General features: G+C 28.3%; 2 protein-coding genes across 2 annotated transcripts in view; both read left to right on the plus strand.

Annotated features, from left to right (window-relative positions):
- Window positions 1–592: 592 nt before the first annotated feature.
- On the plus strand, window positions 593–2,340 carry LOC118070514 (cytochrome P450 9e2-like). The gene has a single exon (XM_035089148.1). The coding sequence runs from the start codon at window positions 739–741 to the stop codon at window positions 2,245–2,247; it is 1,509 nt and encodes a 502-aa protein (XP_034945039.1). The 5' UTR covers window positions 593–738; the 3' UTR covers window positions 2,248–2,340.
- Window positions 2,341–8,395: 6,055 nt separating this feature from the next.
- Window positions 8,396–15,367, plus strand: part of LOC118070516 (neurotrimin-like) — a 118,338-nt gene continuing 111,366 nt past the window's right edge. Inside the window, exon 1 of the mRNA XM_035089150.1 lies at window positions 8,396–8,804. Coding sequence (XP_034945041.1) covers window positions 8,744–8,804 — 61 coding nt within the window. The 5' untranslated portion in view covers window positions 8,396–8,743. The remainder of the gene's footprint in view (window positions 8,805–15,367) is intronic.

Consider the following 15,367-nt stretch of genomic DNA (forward strand, 5'->3'; position numbering starts at 1 on the left):
ATCGTTCTCAAATTCTTTATATTCATATTCATTATTGTGAATTGGAATTTTCCAGATCAAATTAGATCGAATTCGATTAGATCAGATTAAATTAGTGTCATATTTAAGGTTTGACTAAATCTAAATATAACTGAACTTATTTTCACCGGATATACATATTCTTATTCAGGATGACAAACTTGATAACTTACAAAGTTTTCAAGATAATCGGAAATGTATAACCTAATTTGCATAATTACCGATAATATTTCCATTTCAGAATTTTATAAATAAATGTTTTACCATAATGCAATCGATTCTAAAAATTTTAATTATTTCTTAATGAAAAAATTGATGAACTTTATCCTAAGGTTAACTTTATCAGGATCATTATTTATATTTTTTAGATATATAAACAAATACTTCGATTGAATTATTTATTTTTCAATGTTATCACGAGTATTTTGATGTATATTTTAAAAAAATGTACATATATTTACTTGTTGTGAATGTGATAACTTATATTATTATCACTTCTAATAATATTTTTATTAAGATTATAAATATATATTTTCCGTTAGAATATCTGTATTGCAACTGATAACTCTGCCTGTTACTGATAGACGTCATGTGTATACAACAATTTTGCTGGGAGGGAGAGAATCATGATGATTACATGAAATGGATTCAGTTGAATACTTGTAAGCGTACATACCTGAATAATAGGGAAAAATTGTGTGTATAAAGTGAAATTAATTGATGGAGCTCACAACGCTATTGTTGGTATTCTTATTTTTACTGATTGCTTATTTTTTTTATTCGAATATTAATCCTTTCGAAAAGTATGGAATACCTTATATTAAACCAGTGCCAATATTTGGTAATATGGCTACACCAATGTTATGTCTGACTTCATTTGGTGAAATGGTTCAAAAAGTATATCAGTTTAATCCAAAAGCTAGATATGTTGGATTTTTTGACTTTAATTGTCCAACAGTTGTGATACGTGATCCTGAACTTATCAAAGATATTTCAATCAAAAATTTTGATAACTTCGTAGATCATCGAGGATTTGTAAATCCTGAAAATGATCCTCTGTTCGGCAACAATTTATTTTCTCTTCATGGAGACAAGTGGCGTGAAATTAGAAACCTTTTGAGTCCTTCTTTTACTTCAAGCAAGATGAAAGGTATGTTCAAGCTCATGTCAGACTGTAGCAAAAATTTTACTGATTACTGGATAGAAGAATCTAAAAAAGGTCCTGTCAATATTCATTCTAAAAATGCTTTTGGTAGATATACAACCGACGTTATTGCCACATGTGCATTTGGAATTACGACTGATTCAATGAGAAATCCAAAGAATGAATTTTACGTTCTCGGCTCCAAGTCAACTAGCTTTCAGGGTTTACTTGCTTTTAAATTTTTCTTATTACGCAGTTTTCCTAATATTTGTAATTTTTTCAAGGCAAAACTTATTGATTCTAAAGTAGAAAAATTCTTTCAAAAAATTATTCGTGAAACAATACAAATGCGAGAAGAAAAAGGTATTAGCCGTTCTGACATGATTCAATTAATGATGGAAACAAGAAACAAAACAAGCCAAGGTACAAGGTTAACCATTGAAGAGATGACATCTCAAGCATTTATATTTTTTTTTGGTGGATTTGATACAACGTCGATTCTGATGAGCTTTGTTGCTCATGTTATCGCTGCGAATCCTACTGTTCAAGCAAAATTAAGAAGTGAAGTAGATGAAATATACAAGAAATCTAATGGTGATCCTACTTATGAAATGATAAAAAACATGGAATATCTTGATGCTATTATCAATGAGACATTAAGACTTTACCCCATTGCTCCAATTCTGGATAGAATTTGTACTAAACCTTTTGAATTACCACCTGCTTTGCCAGGAGGAAAATCATTTCCTTTAAAAAAAGGTGATTGTGTTTGGTTTCCAGCTTTTGGTCTTCATCGGGATCCTGCTTTCTTTTCTGATCCAGACGAGTTTAAGCCAGAAAGATTTCTAGTTGACTCCAAGTCTTTGTTGAATTCTCCAGCATATCTTCCCTTTGGCATTGGGCCAAGAATTTGTATTGGTAACAGGTTTGCATTGCTAGAAACAAAAATATTATTTTTTCATTTAATTGCTAAATGTACTTTGAAGACCAGTCACAAAATGCATCTTCCATTGACATTGGACAAAGGTGTTGCGACGTCAGCTAAAGGAGGATTCTGGTTGGTTATAGAACCAAGAACTTTATAATAAAAATCAAGAACTTATCAATTTATACTTATATATAGTTTAATCAACTACTTACTTACATGTAAAATATAAATAAAAATGTTTTATAATAATTATACTTTCTTATTTTGTTAATCGAAAATTTTTTAATACTTTTAACGCAATGTTTAGTAAAATTTTTATGTTAAGTACATAAGTTATTATTAAAGGAAGTAGACGGACATAAGTCTGACGAAAATGCTTGAGACAGAGCTGGCTACGAGGGAACCTGATCAAATATATTTCAACAACAGTCGGCAACATTGCATGTAATATTTCATATATATACAATTATGATTGTATTATTTTTATTATAAAATCTCAAAATCATACTTATTTTGAAGTGTTTAGTTTAAATAATACATTCAATCACCTAATTAAAAAATAAACAGAATGTTAAAGCAGTTTGTTACCATTCAATGGTTAAATTATCTATTGAAGGTTGTCGCTAGCTTGTATCTAAAAGTTCCTTCACTATTAACGACTGTTGAGTTAAAAATCTACAACAAATATACAATGTACAATTTGTTGATAAGAATTGATTATGTGATCTTTAATTATATCTTAATTTAATTATAATATTGAAATCATGATCATCTCTGACATGTCAATACTTAATTATATTATAAGTATGAGTCTTCTTTTTCTTAATTTAGTTTATGTAGCGTAGAAAATTAGAAAAAAAAATTTTCTTTATTGATTAACAAGAACTAAAAACAAAAAAAATGATCTATTTAAACTTTATAAAATATAGTTTATAAAAACATTATAATAACATAATGTGAACACATATCTCATAAATAATTATATCTCTATGATTTACATACTTAATGATATTAGTAAAGTATGAAAATTAAGCTGGAAATCATCGCAGTTTTTTTTAATAAGAACACTCTAAAAACACCAATTCTGTAACTCGATGTATTTAGGGAACATCCCATAAACTTGTATATTTTATCTAGATATTGAAACGCTCATCAGAACATGAATATTTTAACAATTTTGAAGTTTCGTCAACATTTTGTTATCAACTGTTCAATTATGTTTCCTTTTTACTTTTTGGACATTTATAAATTTCATTCAGATCACTTGGGCTTTTTATCTAAAGGTAAAATTTTTATTTTTCTCTACACTAGTGACAAAAATAGGAAGAGAATAAAAAGGTAAAAATGTTACAGACCGACGCAATATTCCTAGCTTACATTCAACATGTCCTATAAGTTGGCAGTTGTGCTTCCATGCAGCGACAGCTTGACAGGACATAGCTCTTTCTTTATTTTCTTCTTCCATCTCTTTTTTTTTCTAGCCCTTTTACGGTGTTTCAAAGAAAAACTTTATAAGGTGGCATCTGTGCGGGTTGGGTTTGACTGTTAGTGTCACTATCATTTTTTAAGAAACAAGTGAAAAGACAAGTAGTTTAAAATTGGGAAAAGGGTACACGAATGTGTCAACTGAGATAAGTGGCTGACACGTGTGTCGAAATACTTCGGGATTTTTGATTTAAGGCACGTAAATGAACTTTATTGAAATTGGAGAGAAACTTCTATTCTAAACTGCTTAGTTTCTACGTGTCTGAAGTCATCAGATTGTTTTCAAAACAAATTTTGTGTTATGATTTATATTTTAAACTAGTTGTTTATTGATAAAAATATATATAAATAAATGTGAATATGGATTTTTTTAAAAATATTTATCTTTTCAATATCGTTATCGCTATAACAAGATTAAAAGGATGTGAATTTCCGTAGACCGACCACATTTTCGCAAGCTAACAGCAATAGCAGTAGTGGTTTCGATCGGATTATGACTAGCGGTCGACTTATTTCCGTCGTACTCGGATTATCTTCCATTCCCTACGGCACTTCTAATATCCGTATAATCTCATTCCACGCATCTACGATGTTGAGAACACTTGCCAAATATGTATCAGCTAGCATGTGACAAATTTTATCCTTGCAGCATATCATTCTCTAGAGCAGGATATATGGGGATTATTATTGATAAAAAAACGTACGCTTAAAATATATGATCCTACGTACGTATTGTTCGTCATGAAATAGTAAATGCATGACGACTGAAGTAAATGAATAATAAAAATCAAAAACATATCATTTTTTAAAAGATGGATTTCATTTTTAAGCATTGTATGTATTGAAATATTTATTGATCATTTTTTTAATTTAAATATAAAAGCTTTCAATCTTTTTAGTAATGTTTATAAAAATTTATAGTATTATTAACCATAATGCTGTTATAAATGAAGGAAAATTATTGGAATCAAGTTTTTTTTTAACTAGAATGGTTTTCTCTAAGGGTAAAAAACCCGTATTTGAAATATGTTTTATTATCTTAGTATGATGATAGGAGTTATCGAATTTTACATAATGTTACTCAATTCGTGAACTATTCATGATTTAAATCATCCAGAGTGGTTAAAATAAAAGCTGCTGATTTATTATTAAAACTTTTTGCGTATTATTAAAAATTATTTTTCAAATTTCTACCTCTCATTACGTTTTGTTATTACACGATGAATCACGGATTCAGAAATATTTTATTTCAATGGACTAAAAAGAATTTAATATGATGCAATTCTGTAGCTGCATTCGAATGTCTAGGTATTTTTTATCATCAACCATTTTAATGTAAGGTTAAGTTAATTTAGTTGACCTAATTTATAGTTGTGGATACAAATGAAAATATATTCTTTTTATTCTTTAGCGTAAAATGAATTTAGTTTTAATTGTATTTACATCTAGGAATCAGTACAGCAATTCACCATTTTCATGAAAAAAATCGCTTTAATGATTATACGATTGCAATAGCTACAATGTAGCAATATAGACACTTTCCATGAACGTTTAATCATTTCTAGGATATTTTTCAAAGTCATTTTTTTGTAATGTTGAAGCTCGAGGCCTTGTGTACTATTTAACCTCCCATTGGGTTTTCATTCTTTTCAAATACTCGTACAGTTATTTCTTCTCCATCGTCATCTCACCTTTTAATGGTAACATCGCAAGTTGCACTATATTTCAAATGTCATATTAGCGAAGGCTATGCGTCTTCCACGAAGAAATGTCCATGCTAGTACCGTATACTCTATATTTCTTCGCATCACTAGATGCTACCTCCTCTTCTTTCACCAACATTACATACTGAAATCATATCACCTTTCAGACATGCTACCAATTAAAAATTAATGCTTCGACATGTTATACGACCTGTGGTCGACGTGGGAATATGTCGTTCGCAGTCAATTAACCCACTTCCTTACATACTCTGCTGTCTTAAGTGCCAAGTTGGATGTGAGAGACACCCACCAATACCTTTTATCAGACTATCAAAGTCTTATATCACTCTGGAAATTATCGGCCAAGTAAACGAGTCCTTTGGGTGTCATTATTGTTCTCAGGAATATTGTCAGTGATCGTCATTTATCAGACATATTCATTACTCACTCATAGCTTATTCTAGATTTTTTTGTACTGATTGTGAAAAATTTTCTCACTTTACTAATTACTTTTTTCTACTTTTGGTATTTTCAAAATAATTTTATTTTTCAAAAATTTAATAGTATAAAACAGTTTCATATACCATCTAATAAATAGTCTTAAAAGAATCAAGCAAAATCAATATAAGGTTTTTTCCTTCATATCTTAATCACTTTATTATGTTGAAAACATTGTTAGAATTCTCATAAAATTCGATTGGTACACTGCAAATCCAAGTGTACCATTCTTGCAGACACTTTTAATATGCTAAGCCTCTTCAATGTTAAATGTCGTAACAAACTCTAGATTTTTCACACACTATGAAACGTGTAAAAAATATCTACAAATCATAAATAGTTTTTTATGGACATTTTACATTAAACACGCTTTATATGTGTTATTTTAACACGTTTATAATATCCTGGGATTTGTAGAATAGTATAAAACAGTTTTTCATATTTTCTGAAAATAAACAGTATATTGAAGAAATCCAGCTGCGATAATTCTATAACCATAAAAATTTTAATTATTTCCAATATTTTCAAATAGCCGCGTGGACTAAGCATTGGTTGTGTTGCGTGCGTAAGTTTAAGTGATCGTATATGAATACCCATAGCCTCGAATTTTCCTAATAGAATATTCTTTACGAGGTTACAATCAGAATACATAAAATCTAACAGGAGTAATTTTTTAATTATTTGAATTGTTTTTAATTAAAAGAGTATAATATCTCCTGAAGATTATAGGAAATGATACTTTACGTTTATGAAATATATTGTTGCTAATTTTACCAAATTATAAATTTTTTCAATATACTGTTGAATAATTTGATAAAATTAGCTACAATATTTCTAAAAATTACTTTTTAGTCAAATAAATTTTACTAGAATTTATTGTAAACCTCGAGTATCTATTGACGAGACATTTTTAGTAATAAACTTTGCTTAACTCAACGATCATCCATATAAGTGAAGGAGTTTCTAGTAAAATTTTCTAGAATTCTAGCAATATTGCTAGTTTTCTTCTTCTAGCAATATGACTGTTTTCTTCGTCAAAATTGAATAGGTAAAAATATATATTACAGATGCCGTTAAGGATAATATTAATATAACAGTTTTGTAATAAAAAATTTATGATGAAATTTTTGTATCTTTCAAGATCATTCGATATTTTTTCTTACAAATTTATTTTTTATTTCTTTTAAATACGTTATTAATTATTAATAACAATAATGTCAGTGTCTAATGTGATCAATTTTCATCATTCATGTTCCATTTGCGATTGGATAATCTGTTAGAAAAGAAAAGAAATAGGATTATGGGTCACTTTTTGTTTTTATTCAATTACATTTCACTCTGTTAAATTATTATCAATTATCATTTTTCGAAGTTTCTATTTATTGCCAATACATTATTTTTTAATACATGAATTAGCTGATGAAAGACGTACCGTGTTCGCATAATGAACAAATAAACTATATTAAAGACTGGACCATAATCCTACCTGCTCTCCTATATATAATGAATCGAGATCAAAATAAATTTATTTATACTACAAGATTGAATGCATTATAGTTACAATATTTTCAAAAATTGTATTTTGCCCAAAATAGTAAGAGATATAATGTGTCACTGACAAAGCTACTGCATATACGTTGTTCTTGTAATCATCCTTTGTGTTTTCTCATATTCTTTCTCTCCTACTAACGTAATACAGTGTGTGTTTTATTGGTAGTTATCTTTACTTTATTTGCTAGTAATTTAAACTTCAAATTTGACTATTGTATACATGAAATAGGCAATTTCATTGTAACAATTTTATTTACAAAAAGAATCCAAATGCTTTTTTAACCAATAAAGTAACTCTTTGTTAATAAAATACCTACATGCATAATATTTTTCATTTCTTTGTTATTTTCCAAGTAAATATGGCCAGTACTTGCAATACATTTAAAATTTAAAAGTTGAAATTAACTTGAAGTAGAGAAATTAGATTTGTGTTTGCTTAGAACAGACAAAGTAGGAGATAACTTAAGAAGAAGGTTGATAAAGGATAATAGTTGGATGAAAGCAGAAACGAGACAAAGCAATATAGAATTTCAAGATAAATGGAATGAGCACTAGCTTTGCTTGATGTAAATCAAGACTATACCGAGCCTGACACTCATGAGATAATTTCAATCCTCCGAATTTCAACTTCTCTGAAGATAATATACTAATTAGAGATTCTCGAATCTAATAACTAATATCTATATACGTGATAGATAATAAAAATACAATTTATTAAACATTCTATGAAATTCTCTAATGTTCTCTTGTCCCTTTAATTTCTTAAATCAAGTTGAGTCAAAATGTTTTCCTTAACAAAAAGAATGGAAGAAATAAATAAACATTTATTTTCAGAAAAATTACTCAACATTTTTCTTGGCAATTTTTAATAAATTAAACGCAATTTCTAATGAATGAGAATATAATTAATGAAACTAATCATGAAATATTATTTAAATTACTAATATAAAATTTTAATGATTGTCAAATTAAATTAAAAGGAAATTTCAAATGAGTTAATGACGTACTTACCGCGGACGCAAAACTTTCTGATTAATCTCCGAGTTAATACCTCGGAGATTCTCCAGATTGAGGTGTAGTTATAGATATATAGCAAATTTAGGAAGGGGGAAACTATAACAATAGGTGCAAAGAGTCGGCGCAACCGTTGAATGTCGGAAAGGACGTAGTTGATAAAGGAGTGAGGAATAAAGAGGAGAAATAGGCACGTGGATTTTAGAACGCATGCGTTACGTTGTTGCTCCTGCAAGAATTTTCTTCTATGACCAGTCTGTGTCTCAACTTCGTTACGAGAAGATTTTTTAATTCCTTCGAGTGTTGTTTTTTTCAAATGAAAGGCAAATTTTATAATTTTTCAATTATTTGTCACCAATAGTGATTCATTAATATTTTTACTGTCTCAAAACTACATAAATAATGACTATTAATAAGTTTTTGGGAACAGTGTTTATCATCATTTTCATCCTTCATGCTGAGGGTAAGTACTATGATAAATTTGTTTAATACGTGTCTGAGAATATTTTTTAAAAATATTTAATACTTTCAAAATGAAAGATATCCAGTTAGAAATTAAATTTTTCGTTGAACTTGAATAAGGAGGAACGTTAATTTGACTGATAATATATATTAAGTTAATATTCTTGGAATGAAAATTAACTAGTGATTTTCAGAGTACTTGATTTATAAGTGAAAAATGATCTCACTTACAGCGTAGATACACAAACGGCTTATGGAGAACGATGAAAGTTGTTATTTAAGAATTGTGTGCGGATTATTAATGATAAAATTAACAGAGTAATTCGATAATTAGCAGGAAGAACAAAAAAATATCGTAGAAAATTCATTTATGTAGGTAATTACATAATAAGAGTAAAATTTAATTGGGTACGTGACAATATCTTATACGTACACGTGCTCCCAGGAGTGACTATAAAATTAGAGGTTGATGTTGGGGTTAGAAACTTGCGATTATGATCAATTTAAACACCTAAAATGTTTATAATTATTCTACGATCTATTGCAGGATGAACATAATAATAATAATTATTATTATTAATAACAATGAGTCATCTATTTAATGAATAACAATTTACTTAACATTAAAATGCTAATTTCCAATGGATCTTATTTTTTTGTTAAGTTGAAGCAAAGTATTTGATCGATTTTTATACAATATCTCGTTGAATCAAAAGTTCGATAGTCGATTTTTTCTAGAGAATTATTATCAATGAATACAGCCTGCAGCATAGCTATTTGAAAACATAAAATCGAATGGTCGTTAAAGTTCAATTGGCTTGCTAATTAATTTTCATGTAGATAGTCACACTTTTCCCCTCTGGGTAAAGAGAAAAATATCATACTGTATATTTAGTTCCATACGTTACGTAATTATTTCAATTTTTCTTTTTCAGTTCATTTAATTAACAGAAATCTGTTGAATTACTTCTGATATTCATAGTAATGATGTTTATATAAAATTGTATTTAATAAAATAACTTTTAACATTAAATTTGTCATGATGATTGTGCGAATAAACAATATCAAATGTTATTATTGTGTGTTTGCATAATCTTATGGTACGCTATATCATATAATAATATAGTTTATCAATAGGTCAATAGCATAAGAGCACTTGTATTTACCAACCACAAAGTATAAAATGTCACTTACACGTGGTGTTTTGTAAACCTCCAATGAAATCGCGAACATAACCACAACTATTTCTCGTCACCCACACAAAATTCCCTAGTTCATCCAATCATTCGATGCAAAAATTTGATCGTCATTCAACCCATTAAATTGAATGGGGGTAATTTTATTTTCATTGTTTTTAATAATTTGTTCATGTAATATTCATAAAACTACCTTGAAAAATAAAAAAAAGCTATTACTAACGTACTCGATAATAAAAGTTAATATTAAATTTGATTTTAAAAAATGCTGATATTTTTTGAAAATCTAAATTTGTTTTGTGAAAAATAGATCAAATTGAAAATAGATATAATACACAAATGTGTATACAAAAAGTCGAGTGTTTTCCACTTTGAGCAGAATACTTTTTTTTGTCATATATCTGGGGTGTTGATCTCACGGGCTTTCGGTCGGTAAAGGACCGGAATGAAATGAAATGTTTGACAATTTCATCTTTAAATTAAATTTCGTTCTTTTTTGGAGAAGGCTTCGCATTCTTCTTTATGGTCTCTATAAACCCATCCCGTGTTGTACTCTTATCCCTTAATTGTCTTAATGTTATTTTTATCGACATTTAAACTGTAGCAAAAAATAGTATGCACAACTCGGACGGTAGTTGATTGCATACTTAGGCATCTATTTTGTGCTCTTGTTGTTCAATAAACCACTATCGTAATAATTGTATTAGAAAAAAAACTTCTCTAAGATTATTGCTATGGAAGGATATATTTGTTCTCAAACTGTTGGGCTATTATAATTATGCTTTATTGTATTATTATAGTAATTAATTGATTTTACTCAGAAAAATTCGGCTTTTTGGAAGGCAAGCGCGGAATCGTGGGTCTAATATGTAAAAAGTTTTTTTAAACTTTAGTTTAAATTAGTACAAATGTTAAGGACTATCTTTATATCAATGAAGTTTACTCAGAGATAATTTCTCTGAAATGCAAGGACTACTCAAAAAAAAAGTAAATAAGATATTGTATTTGAATAGTAAAATAAAAATTTTTTCACTGTCATAATTACAGATAATAATGATGTTTTCAGTGAATTAATGGATGAATGGAAATTTTAATATTCATTCAATTTAAATATGACAATTTCAAAATATCGTAAATATTTTTTTTAATTGTACATGCTTAAAATAAAAGTTATTTAATAAATTAAATTAATTTTCACGAATTTTACTTTCCATATCTAAATATTTCGTTTTTATTATAGCATATATTTAAAATTGATTTTATTAAAAAATACTTCGAGCTGTAAATTTATTAGAGGAAGGTGGGGTAAAGTGGAACACCAAAAAAAACGTAAATCAACAAATTAACCATCAATATATTAGCAAATGTTAATTTTAAATCCATTAATAAATTAAACAATTGATAAACAAAAAGTGCAATAAGTGTTTTTAAGCTTATGTTCACGAATTAGTAAATTGTTTTATTTTGCTCCCACATTCCACTTTACTCTCCCTTGCTCTACACATAAGAATTATTAAATGAAATCGTAGTTGGCAGTTACTTAAAATTTTCCGTAGAAAATAAATATCAAGCTTGTTGCATATATTAATGATCCAATAAATATGTAATTTCGAGAAAATTATTTAAGGATTTGCTTTGAATATGCGTAGTATGATGAGTATTCAAAGTTTCGAGTTTCTTGACGCGTGACACAACTGTATGTAGGCACTGTAATGTACATATAATAAAGTACACTATAGAGAAATTATGTCTTCTGTATTCTGCTATTTTCCCTCATTTCCTCAAGCGTATTATATAACTTCTATAGAATATTGTATTCGAGAATACTTACTGCAGTTTATACAGTCTTTTCCGTATTAAGAAATAGAAAAGTAGTCTGTGAATTAAAATAATATTTGTTACAATTTAATATTTGACTATTTTTATTTTTTTTTATTCAACAGGAACATGATAAAATATGGTGGCAGTCATAAACATTGTTAACTGAATCAGAAAATCATATAAAAATTTTATAATACATTTCAATATTGAAAATTCATCAAATTACAAAAAAGAGAAGGAATTTTTGTTTACTGGTCCTCTTTTAATTCAAGCTTTTCAATACTGCATGTTCAGATGACAATAGTAACTCTTATTAAGCAGTCTTTTATTTAAAAATTGAAATTTTTATCATGACAGGTATTTTTATTTATAAAAGTTTAGTTTTTTTCAACTATTATCATCCATAAAACTGTTTTAAAATTAAACTATATGAATTTTTTCTATTTTTATTATTTATTCTTATTAAGTAACATGCAATATTAATATACCATAGAGGAGGGCGGATCAGAAAAGAACTAGTAAGCCAATAAATTACTGTAAATCGAAGGTGTGTTAAAATGACACACCTTGAGTGTGTTCAATATTAAATTGCTATACACAAACTTGTGGCTATTTCTAACATACTTCAAAGCATAACATTGAACACGTGTAGATAATTTTACTGTAACACATTTTGAATTTACATTAATAGAATTCATGGTTGGGTGCTTCACATTAATTTGCATATTTTTTAAAAGAAATCCAAAAAAGTGCTTGAGATATTAAAAATTTATCACGATAGTATGAATTTATGTCATTCAAATAAAAATAGCGCTTCTATGAAATTTTTATTCCATTTATGATAAGAAATTTTGTTTTATATTCAATAAAATAACGTGTAAATACTTGAATTCGATAAATTTTTAAATAAGTTTTCATTTTTCCACATTAATTTTATTTTTTTTTTAATTTTTTTGTATTTTGATTTTTTTATTTTTATTTTAGATAAAATAGAATTTTTTATAAATAATCTATTTACAGTTATTTACAACTTATGTGACTATTTTTTAATAAGTTTTGAACAATTTAATGACTCAGTATGATTACATTTAATTACATACTCAGAAAGAATTGTCAACCAAAAACATAGAAGAGGAATATAACGTTTATGTCATGGTTCGAGTTCCTTATCTATCTTGTAAGCAGTGTCAAAGAGAATTGAATGTCTGACAGAAGGAAATGCGAGAAAGTATCACATTATCCAAGCCAAAAGGATTTAGTATTTGAGATATTTTCGAATAGAATAGGAGAGAGCTGGGTAGTATAAGAGTAAGATAGAAGTTAAGAAACGAAGGAACAGACAAGGGTGGTATTTCTTTGGCGGCTGCGATTGTAACGTCGACATCCAAAATCCTTTTGGCCAGTCGTTTCCACCCGGATGTATCTCTAACTCCTACCCCTGTCTTTGCCTCTTTTCTTTTCCATGGCCGGGCGAATAAATCTATTACAGCGAAGGACGTTCTTTGTGAAGTTCTTGGTCGTCTAGATAGTTGGATGCTACGGAGTTTGGGTCGAGGACCTAGAAGAGAACACGAGAGAGCCAAAGAAGGAAAAGAGGTCTTGGTATGTTGGCTATTGTTCAAATAGTCTATCTGACAATAAAAACCTATGCACGTTCTTTAAAACATTTTTTTATTTTTATCAACGAATTCAAAGGCTTAAGACTAAAAATTGTAGGAATATTAGAAGAAAAAATGTTCTTACATCTATCTATCTATCAATCTGTTTATATATCTTTATTTTCTTTACTCTCTTATAAGTTTATATTGTTAGCCTTTTTTTTTATTTTCTCATTCTTTTGTCTTTCTTCCTTCTTCAATTTATGTCTTCTTTACTTTACGAAACCCTCGTACTACCAAGTTCTAGTTACAAATGGAGCAAGAAATGTGTTTGTATTTGGAATCTGGCCAGATAATCCGCAGTAATAAATATCTGTGTGTACAACGCTGTGTGATTGGTTTTATCTCGTTGTGTAGACACAACCCCTCTTCCTGACGTGCCAAAGGCTTTAGCTTTAACAGAATGAGGCAAGAAATATCTTGGTGAGAAGAGGAAAGCAATCAAATGAAAGGTGTCTGTGAAAACCACAACTCTGCTTTTTTATTTACTCTTGATTGAAGTTTTATTTATCGTGTATTACGTTTTATTCTAAATACTATATTTAAAATTAACCTTACATGTGTGTCCTTTGACTTTTAGTATTATCATCAGACCAAGGACTTCTTGGTTAAAAGTATGTTGAGGTGTTAGTAATAGATATCTAAAAGTCTTATTGAATATCGATGAATTGATAATTAATTTTTAGAATATTCCAGTAAATTCTCTAGAAAAAATAATGTGATTTATATTTCTTATTACGTCACAATATCTTCAAATGGTTTTTTTTAGTAAATAATAATATTAAATAGAACTCACAGAGATAAACTGTTTTACTACTTCTCTTTTTTATTGTTACTGTCATGAAATCATAAAAAATCTCTAATAATTTTTCTCCATAGTAAAAATAAAAGCTGTATGCTTTAATATAAATAATTAGTTCTTTGTTTGTGAAGTTCAGTATGGCAGGATAATTTTCAAAAGACTTTAAATTGTATTTTAAATGCTAATTTTGCATTATGCTGTTTTACAAAAGCAGTCAACGTTAATGTTTTCTGTTATTTTTACAACAAGCTACCTCTAAGTGTTCTTACAAATATTGAAGAGTAATTAGCAAAGTTTACGTTAATGGATATAACACAAATGAAGAGATAGAAAATGATTGAAACTTTTGTTAAAATTTTGTCAATCTGTCGAAAGATCTTGTTGCAACGTCAGCTTATCACCAAACTTGCTTGGTACCACATACTAAACCACAGTGGACCACATACATGGATATAGAATTCAACATAAAACAGCATACTACTAAGCCAAATGTTGGACGTACGTAGCTTAAAGGATGACTGAACCCACGAGTGAATTGAGCCAACTCGAATTTTCTCTTTCATCCTGGAATTCCTGCCATTCATCTTTTTTTCTTCGTGCATGTGCACTTTTAATTCTAACTTATCTTCCTAATGGCTTAAATTTGATTCAGAGCCAAAAAAAATCTCAAAATACTTTGTACTAGATTAATAGTCATTGTAGGGAATATGTAATACTATTAAATCATTATCAGTTCAGTTTCTTTTATATTTTATGAAATTTATTAATATTAATTGATTTAAACTGCTATAATAAATTGGTACAAAAAATTCCTTGTGTTTTATAGATATTTAAATTGATTTTATTTAATAAGAGTTGAAAGATCAAAATTGTAGAAGATTATCGAACTGGGCTATCATTTCATAGATATTTTCATTTCATCATATTTCCTTTTTGGTTTCTTTGCAACCCTTTTATGTAACGTTACCGTGTGATTCGTCATGGTCAGTATTAAAACCACAGCTTCTACCAACATATAGGCACTTAAACCTTTGGCTATCATCCAACTGTATAGGGTCTAACGTTCTCATAACGCCCGTTGGTTAAA

The sequence above is a fragment of the Chelonus insularis genome, unplaced genomic scaffold (genome assembly GCF_013357705.1).
Source record: "Chelonus insularis isolate UGA/USDA-ARS -01 unplaced genomic scaffold, ASM1335770v1 contig_63_pilon, whole genome shotgun sequence".
NCBI classification, from domain to species: Eukaryota; Metazoa; Arthropoda; class Insecta; order Hymenoptera; family Braconidae; genus Chelonus; species Chelonus insularis.